The following is a 25,108-nucleotide window of genomic DNA, read 5'->3' on the forward strand; positions in this document are numbered from 1 at the left end:
AATTAAAATAATTTTAATGAATAATAAAATTTATATGATTACTCTGTTTTTAATTTTTTCAAAAATCATGTTTTTTTATTATGTTATCCTGGTTGTATTGTGTCTTGTTGTGTTAGTTAGCTGTATTTTTTGAGTTATTAAGGCTTAAGTCAAAACAAACCAACTGCAGTTTGATTGATATTAATTGGAATGCACAATAAAAAACAATGTCATTTGTTGCCCCTAAAGGTCGCAAAACATTGACAAGGGCGTTAATTCGGAAAACATTCAATACAACGAAATTTTCAAGCAATTTTTTACGAAAATTTCAAGCATTTTTGTCTAAATAATGTATATTAAAATATTATGCATTCTTTGACAACTTTAGGTAATTAAAGGCACAATATGTCATTTTTGCCACTGGAGGTCGCAAAACAATGATAAAGGCATAGTTTGAATCCAGTACAAAGGATCTAGTTAGTTGTTGTCTTCAACTCGACTGCTGATGGAAATCAACACAGCATTACTCGCAAATCATAACGTAATGAAATAATGTTTTATAACCGCTACGTTATAACATAATCCAACTCCGTTACCTAATGGAAACAACAACAGAGTGGCGCTATACTTCCAACAGCTACTTCCACATTTTTCATGAGACTCGCTGTTTTGCCATGAGGTGTGTTCAATTGCAGATCGATCGCCATATGAAATCAAAGTATCGCAAAATGACTCGACATTTTCAAATTGTTCTCCTGATTCTTTGATGTCATAATCTGATCTGTCTGGGCAACGTCGCATGAAGTCAAACACACCTATTGTTTACATGTTAGTAAAAGTAGACAGCAAGTGGACAATGTGGACTTGACGTTGCAAATTTCTCTGTATTCAAACATTGTTGAAAAGATTTGGGATAATGTAAGTACACAAGTAAACAAAATATATAACACCGTGCTAGTGTTTTTTGTGTGTGGATATTTTAATGCCAAAATTGTACATATTGTGCCTTTAAGGCAAAGTATTATGTTGTGAATGTCGTCTCTTTACACCTGCCAACCGAAATCTGCGCCAGTTAGATGAACAGTAGGGCAGATAACATGCGCTGTGTTCATGCGGTTGTTAGCCTAGCGTATTTGTCATTAGCCTGAATTTGCATGCACCTTGTTGAGCGCGGGGTGACGTGGTGGGGGATTTCGGGGGGGTCTTAGTTTGGCCAAAAGCACAGCTGTACTGCCTGCCGTACTGATTGCCTCTCCTTCTCTCGCCCTCATTTATCTTCATTTCTTCCCAATTACACCAAATTAGCAATAGTCTCAGTTGCATTACCAACTTAATCCCCCCTTTTTTGCGGGCTGCATTATGCGGTGGCAGATGATTCCTTGGCGGGAGTCAGGGTAAACAGCCATGAAAATGCCACCCCGGCAGATGGCGAGGCCCAGAAGAAATATGACAAACAGAGTGCCAGCGTGCCGTCCTCTGCCCGTACCCGCTACAAGCTGTTAATGCGCTCCCGGACAATTTCTGTATGTGTGTGTGATTTTGTGTGACTATGAGGTTTGCCGGCGTAACGGTATTAATGAATGCGTGCGTGTGTCGTGCAGTATTTTAAGCTTTAAATAGACGTGGCAGGACCAAAGCAATTTGTGTCTTAACATTAGATGACTTTTTGAGAGATTTGTCATTCATTTACATGTATGCATCTGACAGACACTTTCATCTGAAGATCACCGCACAATGCATTCTGGGATAGCTCACTTGCTTTGTACTGGACAAAAATGACCTTGCACGCACTACGAACACTACGGCACATTTTGACGCAAACCCCAAATCTTTCTGTTTCTAAGTTTGTGAGAGCAAGACATCTAACCGGCGTGTTTGGTGTGGAGTAAACACACTCTCTCTCTTCCTGATGCTTTGCTGACCAAAGAGAGTTTTGAAGACATAAACATACACACACACTGTTTACTGCGCCACACACAGACACAGCCATCATAAACACATGCGACCGCTCAAACAGGGGCCCGAAGACCCCGAACCCATCACAAGCCCAAACAACCCGGCCACGAAGACAGACCCACCATGAGAAACACTAGAATATGTGTATATTTCTATGATCAAAGCTCGCGTCTGATTATGCTTTTAGTCATTTCTTGAGCAATACTTTGTGTTTAGTAATGACGTGGAGCTTTTAAGACACCACACGTTTGACCTCAATGCTAATGTGCTGGCCAGCATTATTTCTCCAGGCATTGACTGGTGGGACGGTGCAGGTAAGGGTGGGTGTTGATGGCAGATGGTCGATCCGATAGGCCAAAAACAGTGAAGGAACGAGGACAGTCTTTCTACATTATAGTTTGTTTTACCTCTACGACTAACCTTACATAGGGATGAGTGGTGTAAGGTTTTACGTTGATGCATTTAGCAGACGCTTTTATCCAAAGTGACATTTAAGGTATACATTTTATTGGTAAATATGAACCCGGGGATTGAACCCACAACCTTTACGCTAGGTTTAATTTCACGATATATATAATTATATTACATTACGTTGCATTTGGCTGTATGTTCGCATCTGAAGTGTTGTTGTGTTGCTGCATCTGTGTTCTCTGTATTGAATTACAACCTTTTATTTTAAAACTGTACATAGAGAAAGTGCAATTGCAGACTGTGACATGTTATTGATTTGAAAGAAAACACGCAAAAGCAACAAACCGGAAGTGTTATATGCATCTTTACATGAGGTTACACACTGCAATTTTTTTTGTCTTTTTCAGTACAAATGTCTAAAAATCTAAATATATTCACTTGAGAAGCAAAATGACATAAGATATCAAGTCCGTTTTTCTGGAAAAATAATCCAAATGAAGCGAATGTTCAAAACAAGCAAAAATATTTGCAGTGGGGTAACAAAAACATTTACTTGAATTAAGTTTTGTAGACGTCTTTTTTTATTTGCATTCAGAAACCATATAACAGAGAGTACAAAAAACAAACGCAATAAACAACGGGGACAAGAAATCAATACAGAAAAGTAATAAATAAAAACATGTATTACTAAAGGTTACATTTTCAAGAACAAATTACAAACAAAGTTTAAATGCACCTAACCTTGTTTTAGAAAACAAGACTAAACAGTTTAGGTCATTTTGCTTGTCAAGTAAGTGTGTTTTAAATATAAGAATTTTTACAGACCGGAAAGCAAGACACAAATACTAAGAAATTCATTTTTTGCAGTGCACAGTTTAAAGGAAATGCTTGTTTACATGCTTATCTGTTTGGGCTTGAAATGCGGGGGATCTGTGTGTTTGTCCAGCTGTTTCACACATCGCTGGCTGATACACAGTAGAAAAAAAAAGAAATATATAAAAATCTAGATAAACAACTCCTAAAGTGTCCCAAAGTTCGTCACGTACGCGGTGAACGGCGTATCTTCACACAAGCCCAGGCATGCGTGTCGCAAATCCAGCGAAGTTTTTTTGCAGAATTCAGTTAACTAGCTCTGTCAGCGTGTGGTTAAGGAGCATCGGCGTGATGGACACATTCTCAAAGCATGAACGACAGCTGGATATGATGCAGAAACGCAGACGCTCTCCATCTCTTCTGCTTGCTTACTCTTCCTCTATCTCTGCTGGCTGGCATCACTTTTAGGCTAATTACTTTAGCAGCCAACGCTGAAGGAGCTCTTGGACACAACCCAAATGGGCCATCAGCACCGGAGCTGCGGCCGGTTCTGCCCTCCGCTCGCTCTGATATACTGCGAGCGTACACACATTTTCACAGTCACACAGACGTACGACTTCCAGTACTGTTAGCCTGTCACAGAGGTCAAACCCGGTGAGTTATTGGATATATAATAAAACAGAGAAACTGTGATTTGGAAGTGTGGAGATGGGCTAATTTCTTCGCCGTGCGGTTGTTACGACGCCTATTTAATGATGTCGCTGGAGGGAGGGAGGCAGACGCGCACGCGTATTTGAGTGAAACATGGGCACTTTTATGCCCCAGGATTCGATTTTTGTCAAAAACAACAATTTAAAATATTTTGGTTTAGGGCTGTTCAACGATTAATCGCATCCAGAATAAACGTTTGTATTTATAATAATATTTATCTGTGCACTGTGCGTATTTATTTTGTATTTATAAACACATACACATGCATGTATATATTTAGGAAATATTTGCAAGTCTATATAAACATTTATATACAATTTAAATTGTTTATAAATACAAAATGGATATGCGCAGTGCACAGACATATATTATGTAAAAACAATTCTGGATGCGATTAATCGTTGAACAGCCTTACTTTGGTTACATGAAGGTTGCCTTTTGAAACTTCGGTATGTTTGTTCAGAATTGGACAAGTCACGTGGAAAACGCAAACTATTTGGTTCTCGGTCCCTCTTAAAGGCGCATACATAGTTCACCAAAATAATGAACTTTTAATCTCACGACTTTCATCTGTGAAACACAAAAGTTTACCCTGTACACGAATAATATGGATTGTTGAAAACAAAAAGCTTTTGATCTCCAAAAATGACAGGAAAAGCTTTATAAAGGCAGCATAGGCATTCCATATGAACCATTCGCTATAATTCAAGACTACATAATTGAAGCAACTATGGAATATATGCAAAGTTTGTAACAGTTGTATAAAATTGTCTTCTTTTGTTTTCCATTGAAATAAATATAGTCATACAGTACAGGGAAAAGATAAAGGAATAAATGATGGGTAAAACTTTTTTTGGTAAACTAACCCTTTACTCTGACTATACTTCATAACTGACCAAATTTATTGTGAATATTAAAGTCTACATTACAATACAACTGCATCAGTAGAAATATGTATAAACATGAAGCACATTACGAAGTAATTTAGAAAAATACAGTTCTGTTCCTATTTTAACCGTGCATCATGTTCAAGAGATACTGAAATCGATACAAATAATATATAAGCATCATTATGCAGAGTTGGTTTTTAAAAAATCCGTTTACATGGTATTATGACTTCATTAAATGGGACGTTTATTGCTTATGGATTGTTTATGTACATCATATACTGTATCAAGAATCTCATGGTTTTATGTTTCGTCCGCCTCTCTCACACAAACATGTGCGCGCTCGGGTTCGGCCTCAGGTGTTTGGGCACAGGCATTAGTTTATCAGACTGTTTTCCCCGCTCATTCAAATGACTCCCTGATGAACAGCACCCCCGCATTCTACAGAGAGAGATTTTAATTCGTATTATTATTAAAAGAATCACTCACTGCAATCTGTTGCAAAAACACCATCTGCTGGATCACTCGTAGGACCTCCGTTGCTTATTAGGCAGAATTAGACAATGATTTCCTCTCCTCCGCTTTGCATTCTTTCGCTCTCTCTCCCTCTTCTCTCCACTAATTCGACTTAAGTTGTTTCGAGGCACCTCGCGACTAGCTTTTCTGCCGCATTTCATTCCAGTGATTAATTCCCAGATGTCACCTGCTCTGGGATGAGCTCTGAGTGATTGGCGGAGAAGTTAACCATTTAGCGGCTGTCTCAGAGGATTCTGGGATTGGTTAGTATTTTGCACAGTTATGGCCCATTCGTACGAAGATCGATTACTATACAGATAACTACATTAGCGTCCAAACTAACTGTAATCGCGCAAACAGCAGTTTCACATTTTGATGGCGCAAAACCTTTTTGAATTTGAAGGGATTTTGATTGGCTGTCACATGTTTTTTATTCATGAGCTGAAATAAAGGTTCTGAAAGTCATCACAACTATGTGCTTCAACGATAGTTGTGGTGTGGATTTTTTTATAGTTGTTGTTATTATTGCCCTTGGTGTGAACAGGCCTTGACTGCTTTAGTTTCATAGGGGGGTGCCTCATGGCCCAGTCCCAGGTCCCCATTCTCTTTCTACTTTAATGTACTCTCCACCCCGAAATGAAAATTCTGTCATGAAGTACCCCCCGTCCCAAATTATTCCAAACCTGTAAACATTTTCTATGGTAGTCAACAATGTCCCAGAAATGGCAGTTGCTAGCATTTTTCCAAACATCTTTCTTTGTGTTCATAAGAACAAAGAAATGTATACAGGTTTGTAACAACTAGAGGGTGAGTAAACGATGACAGAATTTTCATTTTTGGGTGGAGTATCTCTTTTTTGCATTGTAACATTTCTACCCCACTTGTCATTATTATTTTCTCAAAACCACTGCCATTACTGTGGTCTATAGATTTACACAGACAGTGTTACTGTATCTTTAAGACCTCTAGTAAAAATCACTGTACCTTTAAGACCCATCAGGGTGGGCCATTTTGTTGAATATTGCATTAGTGTTGATATTTAAGCGTGGGAGATGACATGTCAGTGTGCTTTTGGATGTGATGTCAGTACCAAAATGATTTATGAATGACCTGTTTTGTGAAGCTTGGCTTCCATTAACATTTATGTGTTTGGCAGATGATTTTATCCAACGCGACTTACAATGCATTCAAGCTAGATGTTTTATCAGTGGGAATTGAACCCATGCTAATACAATGCTCTTCCAGTTGAGTTTCCATATAAGGTTAGGATAGACTTGGAAGTATTTGAGGTTTTTAAAACATGTCTACATAGAACTCTTATTTCAAACATAGGCGTAGGAGATGGATTCAGTCAAAGTGTCAATAATATTCTGACTCAATCCTGGCGCTCTTTGTCTGATGTCCCCAGGCGGTAGTGAGTCTTCCTGGGATAAAGAGAAACTCCAGTCTCCCCTCTCCTCCGGAGGCCAGCACGGTCTGGCTCACTTGGGCCTCTCCGCTCAGCACGGCCTGTCAGGGTCTCACCTCTCCACCCTACAGCAGACTCATCTCCTGGCTAACCGTGAGTCATTCATTCATCACCTTCACTCCTTCATGTCATCACCAGCTCAAGGTGTATCGATTCGGCTCCGTTTCATTGATCAGATACAAATGTCACGTTAGTCAGTTGAGTTCGATGGCATGTTGTCAGTTCAGTGGGTTTGTTTGGTTATTTGTCCGACTCTTTTCTAAGTCACTGTATTCTGTTGTTGTCAAATCAATCATATTTTTCGGTTTGTTCTCAATGACACATTTCAGTGTTTTTGTGTTTAAAGATCAAAAGAATTGACAGATGCAACGCACTTAAATTCTGTAATGTGATCCGTTTCTAAGTGAAGTGGAATATTGAGGACCATTGTAGGGCGGAGCTTAATTTCATTTATTGTGATTTGATTGGATCGTAAAGAGTGCGCTGTGACATTATACAGTATATTATGATATAATAATGCTTACCCCTGCCCACCTGACCTTGGTTACATCAGCAGAAATTAAATGTCGTTCACGATTTATAATTTTGATTGAAAAAAAAAGAATAAATATAGATGAAAAATGTAGAATAACATACAGTGATGAATTGTGGACAGTAAGACAAAGGACATTAATTCAAAATGTGTTATTTCTATGAAATTCATCAAGCAAAACAGCAATTTATTCACTGTTTTCAAAGATTGACATTTTTAATGCAAATACAATCAATAGGGACTGGAAAAATTCAGACATTTTCATATGACTGAAGCTTTAAAGATGAACCCACATTCACTGTTATTGTATGAAAAAGAGCATATCAAAGAGTCTTTCAATATAAATGAGTTATAATCCGCTAAGGGTAATTAAATGCAACGCATTATGTAAACATTTTTTATTTTTTATTGGAAAATTAAATCACAATAATGCTTTTTATGTAGTTCATTATACTTAATTTACAGAACGAAGTTTATTTCTCACCTTAAATAAATGACCGTACAGTATATTTTACTCAAAGACATTTATGTTACATTCAGCTGATGCAAATTTGTTGAAAAAATAATCAGAAAAGGAGTGCACAGTTGTTGGATTACAATGAAAATCTTTTAAACCCATGAAAATGCAGATTCTGATGTAAACAGTGGTAAAATTTAGGTTTATTATAACATGATTAGCAGATTTTCACTCATATTTCTTCTTTAAAAAATGAAATGGTCAATATTATTTTCATGTTCTCTTAAAGTAAGAAATGTATCTTAAATAACGCGCATCGCTACTTCAGCCACACTTCAACAGCTTTAACTTCAATCACTTTAATATCACCTAAACAGATGTAAGACGTGTCTGTCTTCTCAGGGCTCGACCTGCCGTTCATGATGATGCCCCACCCCCTGCTGCCCGTCAGTCTGCCGCCTGCCTCCGTTGCCATGGCGATGAACCAGATGAACCACCTGAACACCATCGCCAACATGGCCGCGGCTGCTCAGATGCACAGCCCCCTTTCCAGAGCGGGGGCATCGGTCATCAAGGTAACGCACACGGGGATAAAGTTTTGATAGAAAACCTCGCTCGAATCCAGGCCGGATAAAAGCACACGCTACACTTTCACTACACTTACGACTCCCTCTAATGCACAGCCACTATCAGAGTCAGCTGGTTTTCTACACCTCGGTCAGAGAATTGCACGTCCCCCTCGGATCGTCTCGTTCTGCGAGCCTGTTAACATCTGGGAGGGAGCTGTATACCGAACAGTCTTAATTTCTACAAGAGAGAGCTTGATGTGAAATACTCGGAGGAGAAATAACAGAATAAATGTCCTGTGTTGCATTCGTGCGGAGCGGGTGTTAGGGAATATTAGAAAGTCAACAGTGTCTGTTATGTTTCCAGCATGTTCCCCCTGAGTGTGTGAATGTGAGTTAATTTACAGCGTCAGGCGGGACGCAAAAAGGGCCCGGGGCTAACTCGAAAAACACTTATATACCGTAGATATTCACTGACATGATGTGAAGTCAAACCAAACTAAAAATCAAATCATGCTTTACATATACAGCAAAAAGTCTGGAGAACTTTGATGCGATTTTATTAAAAGACATTTATAGGGTAAAGTAACAGGCCTGATTGAGCTTCTGTATAAATCCAGTTATAGACCGTGACTGTGTGTATCTGTGTTTGTGTTTGTCAGGAGTGTGTTCAGGACAGTCCGTCTCCTGCCCCGTCTCTGGAGGAAGCCCCTCGTCCCGGATCACATCCCTCATCACACCCCAGCAGTAGTGTGTCCAGCTCCCCGAACCCACACACACAGAGTCCTGAACGTCTGGGTCAGTACACACACACTTCAGATTGCTCTTAGCCATTCAAAGGTTTAGTATTTATAGGAAAAGTATGTTGTTTATACCAGCGGAGGCAACTATGACTAACCCATTCATAGGTTGATTCTCCTGAAAAGTAAAGACCACTTCGTAAGATGTGAACACTGGAGGCACTTCCGGTTTCATTTTTGCTCGTTTTATTTTGAAATCTTCCATTCAGAATTAAATGAATTGTTTTTGTTTAACATTTTATTTTGGTTATAAATGTTGTATTTAGATCGAACGTTTGGGTAGTGTTCAAAAACTGAAAGGTTCTTCTGGGCCAGCGTGAAATTAGCGTTGTTTACGTCATCCAAAGAAGTCTATAAAGAAGTCTATAAATACTGGTTTTGAGGTGCTTTCAAAATGTTGCCGTGTATTTTAAGTATCCTGACCAGCCCCACATCGCAACATTAGATAAACCATGAATCTGTTTTTCAACCAGACAGGCCGAACATTTGAAAACACGTCGCTAGCAAATTCCACTTGATTTTTTATTTATGTTTTGTGCACAAACTGTAACGGCATTGTTGCAAAAGTATTTTTCATTGAAAATGTAATGCGTCATGACACAAACACTTGTAGTATGAAGTATTTTCATGCACTCAGTCTTTTGAAACCCATGTTTGCAGTTCTGAACCCGACCGATGGTGAACTGCCAGAACGAGACGCGGGCATAAATATGAAGAAAATCCTCAAAGAAAAAGGTCAGTGTCTTTACCTTCACATTATAACACTACTCGAGAAGTGTCAAAATTGAATGTTAGTATAACATCATCGCCAGATGAAATGGTTATTTTATTTGGTACATTAGCATTCAAAAGTTTAGGGTCACTTAACTGAAATGTTTCTTATGATATTAAAAACCTTTTTATCTGAAGGCATAGGCCTAAATGTGTTAATATGACGGACTGAAGCTTGGCCAATAAGAGCTCAGAATAGATGTGGATATTATATTAAAAGCATCTCAGGATAAGAGCACAAGAAAACAGGTAACTTACAATTGTTTCATTAGATTTATTTAGAATTCCCATACTTCCATAGTTTTGATAAGTTCAATATTATTTCAAGATTTATAAAATCATTAATAAACAATGTGACCCAAACGTTTTCAATGGTGGTGTGTATGCGGATCAAGATTTTGGACCAATGAGATTGCACAGAGGCTAACATGAAAATGCAATACACGTCATCTTTGTTTGCCATATCACTTCAGTTCTATATTGTGTCATATCTGCTTAAGGACTTTTAAGACTCAAGCCGAATTTTAAACATGGTGTCATAAATCGCATCTGATTTCTAGCTGGTGTTGGTTTAACTCTGCCGAGTGTATTGCTATAACACACAACCGAGACGTTTTAATGCAGGTCGAAGCTTGTTAGTTAAATTTACACCCCCGTTGGCTCAGGCTGGCAGTATATCAGCGTCACAACACTTCTCCTTTAATTAATGACTTAATTAGAAGCTTAACTGAACATGTATGAAGTTCATATTTACGGCGCCGGGTGTGCGTGCTCGCGTAGAGGAGTGCTAGAGAACCGTTAGAGCAGCTAAGTACGTAATTCATCATTATATGAAAATGTTTTCTCGTTCCTACGACATGGAAAGGTACGCAGGTGTGCGAGTGGTAATCTTGGATGTGGTGCCGTGTGTGGGCAGCGTTTCTTGCGTGTTCAGGTGTGAATGTGTGTGTGTGTTGGTATAGCAGGTGGCGGCTCGTGACACACAGAGCTGCTGGGAGGAGACGATGCAAAGATGCCCCCAGGCTCTCTTAAAAGAGATTCGATGTGCACCTGGCCTCTGACCATATTTTATTAATATGTCTGAAAAGAATCCTTCCTAAACACACGCACACACAAACATGCGTGATGCTGCAAACCGTTCTGGATTCGGAAGGGCAGCCAATTGCGTTTAATGCAGGGTTGAGAAAAAAGCAAAAGCGTAGATTTAGGTCCATGACCATGTGCACAAACACACGTCTGATGTTTTCTTCCACCCTGTTTGTCCTGTGACAAAAACACACATTTTCATACTTTCTCTTGATTCTCTGGATCTTCTTAAAGAGTACATTCCTCAATATTTTTAAGGGCTTATTTTGGTTTATGGAGTGTCCGACAACAAGTTTATGTACATACATCATGTAAAAATACTATTATTTCATAATAATAAGCAGTTATTATTACCTTACTTCTTGACTGACTCTCAAATGATTCGTTCCGCGATTCATCTGTGTAATCTCCGCCTTTCCGCCAGCGTAGTCTGATCTGATTGGTCAGATAGTGTAGTCTGCTGTGATTGGTCAGATGGTCTAGTCTGCTGTGATTGGTCAAATGGTCTAGTCTGCTGTGATTGGTCAAACGCGTTCAGCATGTGTCGCAAATGGACCGCCTATCATTACTGCTGTATTACGGTTTGCAGGTGGTTGGATATTAACAGTGTATAGAGAGAGATGGCGTCGATTTTACCTTACCAGTTCGAGCCCGAGTCTGACGAATCATTCTTTAATCCTTATACAGATGCCAGTAAGAAAAAGGACTGTTTTAGACACTTCTCTTGTAACAGTTAGTTATCACGGCATACAGTGTACGGTGTTCGTATCTTCAGATGTTATTATAACTATAGTACACCACGCAGTTCTAGAAATAAAGACTTTGAAAGTTAATATGGTTGAACACTTACATTAGCGCAACGAGTTTATAGCTAACGTTAGGTAAACAAACAGTAACAACCCCAAAAATAACGGTAACGTTAGCTAAACACAGACATGAGATAACGTCACACAAATTTAATTTTAAGCAAAGACAAAAATAAAGAGTCACACTTACAGGTTGTGATTCGGTGGAGCTTACAGGTCCAAATAAAGTTGGTATTGCAACATCTTTTAAGGAAAGACGTTTAATGTATCCTGCAGTAAAGGCGCCAAGATTGATGAAGCAATCTTCGGTAAAATGACGCGCGCAAAGTAAAACGTTCGGTTTATACTCCTTTGGTGTCATTTGAAAAATAAATAGTAACCATTTTTTCCTCAGAAGTTCTTCCTTTGGTAGTGAAAATAAGACTGACTTAGTTTCACTACATAGAACACAGCTTCTCTTAGAAATGATGCACACGTCACGAACGAGCTAGTACAGTGTTTGGGGAGGAGAGAGTTAAGTTTTCGCAGTCAGTAGGCGGGGATTTTTCTAGTGACGTAGGTACATTGTGGTTAAAGATTCGGACAGGTCATGGCTTGTTCGCGTGATTCAGAGTCGATTACCTTTTTTATAAGCTAATAACTTTGTTATTCGTTCACCTTCGGATTTACAACTTGGCAGATTGCTTACATTCAAACACGGCAAAATTAAACACTTCATGAAATGTATTTTTTATGATCTCGAGGAATGTACTCTTTAAACATCTATTGCTAGATGTCTGCACATACTTTGCTGTAGGTGAAGGTCACATGATACAGGTGCTTTGCTGTGATTGGCTGATTACTCGGACATGATCACATTGGCAATACGCCCTTTTCACATGACGTCACGCATCTTCCGTTCTGCCGCGAAGCAGTGTATCATTACTTCTGCTAGCACTCCAGTTCATAAGGTGGCGGTAATGCACCTATAAGCTTGTTTGCCAACTGCCAGTAAACTCAAGAAGAAGAAGTTACTTCCGCTAGCGCCTCAGAATGGAGTTTACCAAGTCCCTTGCACATCTGCCACAAATGCGGCTAGATGATGTACAACGTCTTGCAGACCAATTTTCGCTAACGACAAGATCAAAGCTAGAGAAAGGATACAATTTCTTCGTTGAACAGTACCTGTTTGATTATGAAGGTAAGTGTTCTGTTTTCTTTTTGTGTTAGTGAAGGTGTTAGGATAAGTACTTGAATACGTATTCCAGCGCCATGGCAAAACGGAAGTTCTTCTTCTTCTTCTTGTTTGTTGCAAGACGGATGTTATGATACACTGCTTTGCGAAAAGGCGGAAGTTAAGTGACGTCATTGTGAAAAGGGCTTATCACACTCAACCCATATGGAAATAGGCCTGAATGGGTTAAAGAGGTAAAAAAAAACAGCGACTAATGTGAACGTTGACACATCTGGACATCACAACTGAAGTTTCAAGAGAATAAATACTAAATGACTGTTGCAGTGTTGCAGAGGATTTGTTATTATGAAAGAAGTTGCCTAATGATAACGTCAATATGAAAGTTAAAAGTATTAAATAAACAAACACAAAATATAATTATTATTATTGTATTATTTTTTAATCAAAGCAAATAAACTTGACGACACTTAGTTTTGTTATATAGACCGTTTCATCAGACGCACGCGCTGGGACTGCAGTTAACTTCCGGTCCGTGTTTGGATAGTGTCTAATAATATAACTATTTATGTTAATATTAATTAATATTATTATTTTATTGTATAATAATTGTATTAAATAAACAAATCATTGAATTTTGTTGTAGGTTCATTTTATTAAGTAAACAATTTGTTGTGTACTGCAGTTTTGATGCATTTAAAGAAAGGTAGTCCACGAACGCGCGCATGCGCAGTAACATTTGTTTATGTTGTCACTTTGATAGTCTATAGCAGTGGTTCCCAACCTGGGGTCCGCGACCCCCTTAGGGGGGCGCCAGAGTTCACATGAGGGGCGCGGGAGCTGACATGCTTTGAGGTTAAATAAAGCTGCATAAATGTTCCACTAATCATTTTAAATAAAAATATTTTTGTATGTTTAAAAAAAATCACGTGCTTACAATGCCAAGATAATGCAGTCAAAAATAGTTATATCTTGTATAAAATAATTATTTCAATTTTTCCTGCTCCATTGGCAGACATTCACACCGTAGCCGGAAGCACTAGCCGGGTTTCCATCCAAAGTTGCGAATTTAGTTAATGCGCAAAATTGGAATATTGCATAAAACATTTGCGAATAAGCACCGTTTCCATCCAACTAGTCAACCGTCACTTCCTAATAAACTGCCACTAAATATCAGTAAGAGAAGCCACTGAATATAATAATTTTCAAAAAAACTTGCGCAAGCAGACGATTACGAAACACAATAAATGCGGTGCTTTTGTGGATGCCTGCTGTTTGGGAAACACAGTCGTGACAGTTCTAAGAGGCAATTACAGAAATACTTTGACAACTTTGCTCAGGCATTTAAGAATGAGCATAACAACATTTCTGATGCTGTGTAACAAGATCAGTACTCTGGTTAGTCAGGTTACGCCGTCTCATAGTGCAGTTAGGTGATTTTTTTGGAGGAATTTATTCAGCAAATGCGTTTCCATCTCCCATTATTCGCATTAACCCTTTTTCGCAAACATGAAAAACCACCTGAAGTTAGCGTAAAAACTTTTTTGCGAATTAAGTGTTTTTAATTCGAAATTTGGTGTTTCCATCACTCGTTTCTGATGCGAAACTTAAAAAATGCGAATAAAACCAGAGTGATGGAAACCCGCGCTGTTCTCGCTGTGAGACTCACATGAGAAACATCCTCTATCAGGCGTCAACGTTCGTGTTGACATAAAAATCAAAAGGAAAAATAGCAGAGAAACGTAAATGGGGTGATTCTTTGTCAGAAATAAAGGAAAAAGTTTAGACGCTATGACAAAACCTACGTAAATTTAGGTTTTATTGAAGGACAAGACAAGTCTCGGCCAGAATGTGTGTTCTGTGGTGAAGTATTGGTAAACGACAGCATGAAACCAAGCAAAATGAAAAGACACCTGGTAAAAATAAGCAGTAATTGACAGTAGCCTGCATCTCGTTAAGCAAGTACAGCAATGTTAATGTTTAACAGTTCTTTCATAACGCTCAGTATACTCTGTATGTTCATACAATAACCTGAAAATAGACTGAAACAACCTGAAAAATAACCTGAAAATTTATTTGAGTATTCAAGTAAAAATGTCATTAAAATCTTTTATAGTACTTATATTTAACCATTTAATTTAATTTATTATTCAATTATTTCATTTAATTTATTAATATTTACTATCTATATATGTGTGTTTGAGTAGCAATTATGTGTGTATACACACACACACACATATATGAGGGTTGGGGGGGCTCCGATTGTTATATATGTACGTGGGGGGCCCCTAGGAAAAAAGGTTGGGAACCACTGGTCTATAGTATGTTTATACTAAACATAAGGGAATATGATATTATTGGGCACTAGCTGACAGTCCTAGATATAAATTAGTGTAACTAGGAAGACAAAACGATAAATAAAAATGGAACTTATTATTGGACTAAATAAAGCCTTAATATACAGAGACTATTTCGGCCTCTCATCGCATAAGTCCACTACATCTCACTTCTTTCTCCAGGTCTCCTCAAACCCAGCATCAGTTTAACCTACTTACACACACACGCACACAGAGAGCGAGAGAGCAGATTGTGTAGAGAGCAGCAGGCCTCTCTCAAAACCGGAGAGGATTGACTTAGTAAAGATTGACCGTGATTATATCAAATATGACTGCTCTAGTTTACTTCAACGATATACTGTACAATTGTGTTAGCAATTCTCTTCTGTTCTGTTCGATCCTTGTTAGCGCTTGTGAGTCTATTCAGTCACTTTATTTGCCCTCTAAATCATTTATTTGATTAAATCCTGTATTTCAACAGCGTCAAATCTATTAGAACAACATACAGTATGCCCAGTATACAGATATCAGCGATATCTATGGATTTTTAAGGTAATCCGCTAACCTAGCTAGCTGTTTCCATTTTTTAGGCGTTTTGAGCTATTTTAATATTCAAACGTCTGTGAGAAGAAATATAAAATATATATCAATCTGTTTATGTGATAGGCTTCGATTTTGATCATCTTTGGTAGCTCATTTAAAGGCATTTTGAGTAAAACGGCTCTTTATGTAATGAAGCGCACACAAAAGACTTAAACCGGATGCGATGAGATTCGTTTTCCGACGTGACGTTCGGCATAAAGCCTATTGTCTTGTGGTTGGAAGCTAATATTTCTATTCACACTTTGTTGATTTATTGTCATTTTGCTTCTTTGGCTAGTGATGTTCTAGATATGGCTCCTGGTTCATCGTTCTATGAAACTGAATGTTTTTTATCTGGCAGATCAAAATTATAAGACTTCAAAAACACGTTTAGAAAAACAAAAGGAGGAGCACAGCTCTTCTCAAAAAGCTCTAGTTTGACAATCTACAACTGTAGCACAAACAGTGCCGGACCACTTATGCTTTGCTTTAGTGAAGTATTAAACTTGTGTTTAAACATTTTTAACAGTAATGATTGCCATTCCTTACGTTGTGTGTAACGTCACTTAAATGTTCTTTTGAAATCACTGGCAGACTTAAATCTAGTCTTTGTAAGAGAGAGAGCGACAGACTGCTCAAAGACGTAGATGACTCGAGGCCCCTTTTTCCGAGTCTTCACGAAAGGGCCGTTGAATTTTAAACACTGTTTGGCCTGTGTGTGTAACGGTGATGATAAACAAAGTGACGTGGCAGTACGTGGTGATGAATGGTGAAGCCCGGGGCCAGCAGAACTGTGTTTCTGTGGGACTTGGGCGAGTGAACCCCGTCTCTAACTCTCCATAAATCACACTCTCTCTCTCTCTCTCTCTCTCTCTCTCTCTCTCTCTCTCTCTCTCTCTCTCTCTCTCTCTCTCTCTCTCTCTCTCTCTCTTCTCTCTCTCTCTCTTTCTCTCTCTCTCTCTCTCTCTCTTTCACTCGGGGCTGCCTGAATGCCAACACTTTCTTACATTAAAGAGCAACGTAAAATTCAGATATTTTGTACTATGGGTTCATATGCGAACTATTGAAGCTCATGCTATAGCATTATAGGCTGTTCATTCTCGCAGGTGTATGAAACGTTTTTTAGATATTAATCGAATTACAAATGAAAAATCTCACTCTCGTATCAGTACAAACATTCACTGTTTCATAGAAGAAAACAGAGGCGTCATTTTAATTTTCCTCTGTATTCAAATCCTTAGACCAACATACACAACATTCTTTTCTTGCTTTTTGTTCATACGAATCTAGTCTTTCATAAAGTCAGCTTCACAGTCTATACAGTACGTATTGTATGATAATGTGCTAATGTATTTGGTCTAACCTGATGTGGAGCACTTTGGCAATAGAAGCACTTTGTAGAAGTGTGTTTGTGTATGTGTGTGTAAGAGGAAGGCCGACAGTTTGTGCTGCGTAATTGCTTTGTCCAGTTTTCCGCAGAGCAGATATGTGGCATCTGGTTACAATCAATGTTTTCCTCCGCCATTATGAAATTAGCTGCGCGGAAATGATTTGAAATGGCCTGTAATGATTTCTGATAGAAATGTGCGCCATTGTTTCGTCCTTTGAGATAAGCGTGCTGGTAAATAAATCACAACAAACGTAAAGGAAACTGGAGGAGAGAAACAATCGCTCCGAGTCAAGGATGCTCGGATTTCCGAGCGTTGTATTTTTAATCTTCGTTTTTGTTTGTTTATTCGCAAGCTCCTCCTTCGGATATGCACGGAGGGGACCATCGTTGGGCTTTGAAGACCCTTTTTGATCATTAGCTCGATTGCTGTTCTAAGCACATTTGTGATGGTTTAATTAAAGCGAGGCCCTCGGTGGGGCCCTGGCGGCCCTCAAAGGCTCTCCGGCTGGAGGGTCTGCTTTCTCTTTGTGTTGAAGATGAACGGATATTACCCAAGGAAAATCAATGACATGAAGAAAAAGTAAACTGGTACAGTTGGCAATTTGGGGCAAGGTTAGCACCGTTGAAAGTCACCTCGCAAAAGCGGCATTTTTGGACGAGAACACAAGTGATAAATGATAGCGTGCTCTCTCTTTCTCTCACGCGCACACACATGAAGTGAGAGGTGAGGACAGGTGCTTGTGTTCTGCTCTGGTTCTGAGGGAAGAGCAGATTTTTGTCTCACAGGCTTGTGAGGTCTCATGTGCACGCTAACAGTGTCACTGCCACGTTTGAAGTAAAGCCGCCTCGAGGCTTGCAGAGATTCTCGTACAGATAATAGGAAAGGATGAACGAGCGGGCTACAGAATTAAATCAGGTAAATAATCGGTTTAAAAGAGAAAACGATGCGTTTAACACAGTTCTGCTTTATACAGATGTGAGGTTTAGGATAGCGTGAAATGGTTTGATGTTATTTTCATTTCTGTGGTTGTGTAGTTCCTGTTAAAGCAGAGAATTTGTCGTTGTAGTTGACATAACAACCTGGCAACACCGTGAGATGTTAATAAAATAATAATATACTAATATATTAACAAGTAATTTATTGTTATTATTATTATTAATAATAATACTTTTTAATTATTAAAAAGTAATTCATTATTAGTGTTATTAATAATAATAATAGATGAATTGTTAATATATTAATTAATTATTATTATTGTTATTATTATTTCTGGTCAGAGTCATTCTAATGAGGATTTTATTGGACAAACATTTCTACGAACAAGATGAGAGAAAAGGCCCGTTCGTACTTGAGTAACAAAAAAGTTGTTATAGTGGATTTCACAACAATAACAAAACCGTGTAATAATATTGTTTGGATCACATTCAGAGCGTTTTTTTCACCCTGACGAACGATTAAACATTGACCGCCAATCAAAATCCATTCGCATTTAAAGGAATCGTGCATTTAAAATGTGAAAGCTTAGAATAAAAAAGTTATTGTCATTTGGTGTAACTAACATAGTTCTTGGTGTGAAAACTAGTAACTTTGTATTAGCACCTATTGTATTATTGCTCCTGTATGACATATCGCTTATTGCTCCCTGAACTCTCTGTAAGAGAGATAAAAAGCGTCTTTGGATAAAAGCGTCTGCGAAATGACTAAATGTAAATGAATAGGCTGTAAATTTTAATATCCTACAAATGTAAATCTGTTCAAAAAAGCTTGAACAGTGATGGGGTCTTAAATCTATAATCACACCATGCTATGAAAACAAAGTTAACAGAGGGCTTAGTCGTTCTTAATAAAGAAATGAAAGAACTTCATACTGCAGGAAACTTTTCTCGCTGGCGTCTCTAGTTCTCATTGCGTCCCTGGAGACGCGTTCATCTCGCAGGTCCATTCCTCCTATGCTCAGGTTAAGGGCTGCGGTGTTGACCTAGTATTCCTCTCATTTGATATTCCTCTTCACACGCTAATTGGGGGAGAAAGAAACGCTCATTACGCCTGATTTCATGTACACATATTCATTAGACTCACGGCTGGAGTGTCAAGAAAACGCAGCCTGGCCTCTTTTCCAGTTTGTTTACTCTCTTGTTTATTTGCAGGTATATTTGTTCATTTAAATTGCCCTCTCCCGTAGTCTCAAGTCAGAAATAAGTGTGAACGCTACCAGATTAGTTCTGTTTGTTCTTTGCTTTTAATGTTTACAAAATTAGTTTTACACTTGGCGAAAGTTTTTTCTTACAAGCCTGTGGATATTATAATCGTGTGTTTTGTTGGTGCTGTGGCCTGTAAAGATGTGTTAGAAAGAGGTGCTTATGAGGACAACAGGAGTTCAAATCTCAATCCTGTTCACTCTGTTTTCCTGTAACTGTCAATTAAAAAGCAAACAAAGATACAAAGTCAACCATGACACATTTTATACATTTTACAAATACATTTTTAGAATTCCGTTTTTATTCCGATATTACAATTCTGTATCCAATATAACACTAGAAAACTATTTGCAAAAATGTATCTTTGTACATATATTTTGAGAGATTGGACCATCTTTCAGGTGAAACATATTGTAGCATTTGCTTAGCTTACAAACAATATGAATTGACAGTTATTCTAATGCGCGAGCCCTTTACATTCGAGTGGATTTTGTTGGTTTTTATTGTTAATCAGCAGGAAAATAAAAAACCTAAAAAGTAAAAACGATATTCCCAGCAAACACATTTACGTTGTGGCAATGTTGGTGCAACGTTCCATTTTTGCTCTAGCTCTGTAGCATCTTAAATCTAAGCATTGTCACAATGTTGCCAGAATTTAGAGAGTAATGTTGCCATAGAACCGTTGTTCTGCAACATTAATTTTGAACTCATACAGTCACAAAATTAAATCTTGTTAATAATCTTGTTATAGATCATACAGTAGTTAATACATTCAAAGAAAAAATGATTCAACACCAGCCTGTGTAAACAGTACAATATAGCATGATATTATTCATCTTCAGGTCACACTTTATTTTAAAGGACAATTCTCGCTCTTAACAAACCATTAACTAAGACTTTTGCCTCAATAACTCCAAATTTGTCGCTTATTAATTGTTAGGTATTGGGTAGGATTAGGGATGTAGAATATGGTCATGCAGAATATGTGCTGTATAAATACTAATAAACAGCCAATATGCTAATAAGGGCCTACTCGCACTGTCCCAATCGAACCACGCTCGGGTGCGTTTGACCCCTAAAGCCTGGTTCGATTGACTAGTGCAAGTGCTCGCAACCACGCTCGGACGCGGTTCACTTACTGCCCTGGCCTGGTTGGAAGAGGTGGGCTGGAATGCGGTTTGGTTTGGAAAGGGGGCAGTGAGAGCAACCGGGCTAATGTGAGTACGCCCTAATAGGCATGCTAATAAGAAACTATAGTTAATAATGAGAATTGGTTCCTGTACTAAAGTATTACCCATCTTTATTAAAAATTCACAATTTAGAAACAAACCTTTTGATCACGTCATGGCTACATTGAAACAATGTTATGTCTTTGCTTATGTCTTTTCCTGAGTTTTTTCTCTTTTGGTTATTGCAATAATTGTGATGAGTTATTCTCTTAAATTTAGAATGATTTTAAAAACTATCATAATAGTAACAGGCCTTTACACATACACATATACACAAATAATCAGCTCGTATCGAAAATGAATGACTTCGTCGCTTGCAGCGAATCGTCTGTTAGAAAGTTGCATTAGGCTGTTTAGACAGCTCCAGTCTGTCTGGACTCAAGATGCACACCTCATTATCTTAAAGTACTGCTTTGGTACCAGTCTTTCAAAATTGTATAGTCCCGACATACGGTTGGTTTCTGAATACGAGCAGTAAATGCGATCGCAGTCAGACATGGATACGCATTCAGTCAGCCCGCTGGAAGACTTGTGCATTTGTCCAAATGCTGAACATCCAGGTCTAATAGGCCAAAGATCAATGCGCTGACACTTTTATAGCTTCAGACACAGCTATTCCTTCATTTACATGCCAGCATTTACATTACATCCTCCAGAACAGCCAGAAAGCGTTTTCTGCGCTCCAGCCCCGCCGCATATGGCTGTTAAAATGTAATATACACTAATACCCCCTTATTCACTTCCACATCCAACCTATTACTGCTTTGGCTTTTTATTGTCCTGCTTTCATCTTTGCCGTGTATACGTGTGTGTATCGTGGGGGTTAACTAACTAACATTGGTCCTTTGCTTTGCTCGAGCTCATTAAGTGCTTTGTGCATTTCCTTTTTTGGGGCCTGGTTTTAATGTAGCTTGTTATTCGGCGTGCCAGTGAATCGGGGCCCCGTGGACCTCAGGTTTTGGAAGTGTAACCCCTGAGAATTATTTGAAGTTGAGGAATGAAATTAAGAGGTGATTCGGAACGACTTCTGAGTTATATTGCTGACTTTGGTGTTAATATCGCTTGCGGTTTTAGTGGTAGGAAGTCTGAGTGCTTTGTTCAATTTTTGTTATGGCGGGCCAACAAAATTAAGGATCTTTCAAGTCATTACTGTAAGTTTAGCCAGAACGTTTTAACAAAGTACGAGTGCTGCTTTCCCATGCTGTGTGGTTTCTAATGGTTGCAAGTCAAAAAAAAGCTTGAAAATTGCCTGTGATTGTCAGGTTGTTGTTCTTTAGGAAGTTTGTTTTAATCTGATGTCAATCAAAAATGTGACGTGTGCCTTACGAAACATCAACAATAATTCAAATTTATATTGATTTCATAATAAGAGTGATAAGCTCATTTTTTATACTTATATTTAATAGGAAAACACACTTCATTTTTTTGCTGCTATAATTTGTTCATTTTTGTCGAATCAAATTGGGTTTAAAGTCATTTCAATTTTTAAACTTTTTAAAATTTTGACCAGTGGTGAGTTGCTGTAACTTAATTTTATGACTTGAAATAAGGTAAAAACATTTAAACATTTAAATATTAAGTTGAAATTGAATGTACTTAAAACGTAAAAATAAGAAGCGTCTAAACATGTTTACGCGTGTTATTGAATCTTGTTTTTCCTCTGCGAGCTGCCTCTGATTGGTCTATATCTCACAGCTATAAATACCACCCAGGCGTTTGGATCCCCATGCTTTAGCGCTCCCCTGGCGCGTCCTGTCAAACACTGCCATCTTGTTGGGAATAAATGTCTAACTGGCAGAGGGGCGATCTGTCTCTCTCAAGCTTTTTTCTCTCGCGGGCTAACGCTCCATCACGGGCTGTGTGTTCAGCGCTGGCTTGAAGCTCTCGTCCTGTCCTCCTCATTGTCTCCATCTCAACTTTCTCATCTCAGGTTATGCCCTCTCTTGTTGTTCTTTAGCTCTTTGATGAAATGTATATCTTTTCATCAGGATTTATCTTAGCCGCTACTGTTTAACTCCAGACATTCTCCCAGATGCGCTCAACGTGTTGGTATCTTACTTGTGAGATAGAGAAAGTGATGTTTAGTGAAAGCTGACAAATGAGATGAAGTTCGGTTCGGTTGACATTTCAAGCATTACCAAAACTGTTTTACCCTAATATCATATAGAGGAAATGAAAAATAAGAATTTTCCTAATGATAGTTAGCCAATATTTAATACAATAACATTTTCTGTAACACTTTACAATAAGTTTGAATTTGTCAACATTATAAATGCATTTGTGTTTTCAGTATTTATTCAATTATTTTTGTTAACGTTAGTTTACGCCAATACAATTGTTCACGTTAGTTTGTCGTGCATTTATGTATTTATTATACATTTATTGTTTTTATTAGTACCTATAAATTGTGAAAATAACAAACTGAGATAAATAAATGCTGTAGGAGTATTGTTTATTATTAGTTTATATTAGCATTAACTAATGTTAATAAATACCTTTTTCCAACTTTTTTGGATTAAAACATAATCATTCTTGTCATTTCATGACCATTAAGCACATCATATCAGCCTGATTTCATTACTATCATGAACAAAATAAACTGAAAATGCTAATGCAAAGAAACAAAACACTAAAACTATTTTTATTATTTACATAAATATCTATTATCTATTTTTATTTTAAATAGGTTGACTCAAGCAAGTCAAACACAAACTGGAACTACGCTTAATTTACAGGCAGTTTCAGCGACAACAACATAAACAAACGTTATGTGGCCCAAACTTAACTTCCGGTAGACCTTCGCAAATAATCAATAACTGTTGAGTAGTTTTAATTGAATTCAATACAATTAATATACAATAAAACATTAATATAAATTAATTGTAATATAAGTTGTTATAAACACAGACCGGAAGTTAACTTCAGGCCAGCATGTGTATCTGATTAAACCGTCTATACCAAAGCCAGCTAATTTTCATTAAACATTTATCTTCTGCCGTACCTTTACATTTGCATTTGTGATTTTTAATCAATACGTGTGTTTTCTGTGAATCAAACCAACAACCTTAGCTACTATAACACAATGCTCTACTAACTGAGCTACAGGAACCTTTACATACACTCACCACTAATATTTCTTCTCGATGACATTATTAATCTAGTGCTAATAAAAGATCTCATGGTTCAAAACAACCTCTAATAATTAGCCGTCGCCCATCTTTTAACATTTACACTGACAATTATGGTGATTAGTGGTTGGCCTTGATCTTCGTATGTAAATCTGTGTATAAACAAACCTATACTAGCGTGTTTGCGTGCACGCCCTAATGTACACGTACCTGACAAAAGCGCAGCGCCGCAGACGCGCACTAAATTACCCCCTAATTGGATCCCTTTGAATATTCAAGAGACGTCCCCTCCAACACATGTAGAAAATAAAAACTAACAAATATGTGGGGGCAAGAAAATCACATCGGGGTTAAAGGCGCTGAGGGAGATAGCCTTCTTCCTCTCGTTCCCGTTCCCCGGCATCTGTTCATCCATATGGAGCGCAGGGTAAAATCCACTTTCTCTGGGAAAGATGACATTATGTCAAGCAACTTGGTGAGCGAAAACCGACTTTAGGCTCTGTTTTCAGTGGTTTGCATTCAGGGCTGTACGTTAACTTTCTTTGCACGTGCTACAGAGGTTTAAAGTTTTGTAGCGCAGGCCAAACAGTTGTAGCACAAGTATAAAAAAAGAAAAAAATACATACACATAAAAAAATCACATAAATAGGCAGGTAACTGACGAAGGACATTTATGTTACAGTTGGGTAAATTAGGGCCATATAATTTAGTTTTTCCCAAGTTCCTTTTTCTGTTTAAATTTTTCTGAGTTCTGTGTTTTCCATTCTTTTACTATAAAATAATTATATATTTGTCCACATACTGTAGTATACTATTGTATTATTTACTAAGGTAAACCGCAGTAAAATTCCTCCTTTTGCAGAAGCAATAGTGTTTTTGAACCTTACCACAGTAAATATTAGTTTAGTAAATAATGAGTATACTCTGTTTATGTAGTTTATCAGTTTACTACTAGAATACTACAATTTACTATAGTAAACGTTATAATACAATACAGTGTTTTTAATCTGGATGTTCAAGTTAACCAGACTTTTAGTTTCACGGGTCGTCGCAAAGAGTGTGTGGTTGACGATATCTTTTCTCTAGCAGTGAAATGCTTATGAAATAAACTCTCAGATCAGCTCTGGAGATGCAGTTCATGTCTTCATGTCCTCATACAGAGAAGCAGAAAAATGCTCGAGCGTCACACACATGTAGTAATGCATGAAACAGCTCATTCACATTTACGCGAAGCAAAAAGCCAGATTGCGCTATTCCTTCCCTGTTTCCACATCGTGGAAATCCCAGGGCTCTAACTATGGACTCGGTGCAGCA

At 38.0% G+C, this 25,108-nt stretch overlaps 1 protein-coding gene across 2 annotated transcripts in view; it reads left to right on the top strand.

Annotated features, from left to right (window-relative positions):
• Nucleotides 1-25,108, top strand: part of dacha (dachshund a) — a 160,071-nt gene that overhangs the window by 116,452 nt on the left and 18,511 nt on the right. For both annotated transcript variants that reach the window (XM_057360201.1, XM_057360200.1), the window contains exons 4-7: nt 6,682-6,834; nt 8,133-8,305; nt 8,959-9,094; nt 9,757-9,831. In XM_057360201.1, coding sequence (XP_057216184.1) covers nt 6,682-6,834; nt 8,133-8,305; nt 8,959-9,094; nt 9,757-9,831 — 537 coding nt within the window. The remainder of the gene's footprint in view (nt 1-6,681; nt 6,835-8,132; nt 8,306-8,958; nt 9,095-9,756; nt 9,832-25,108) is intronic.

This window comes from Triplophysa rosa, linkage group LG19 (assembly GCF_024868665.1).
Source record: "Triplophysa rosa linkage group LG19, Trosa_1v2, whole genome shotgun sequence".
NCBI lineage: Eukaryota > Metazoa > Chordata > Actinopteri > Cypriniformes > Nemacheilidae > Triplophysa > Triplophysa rosa.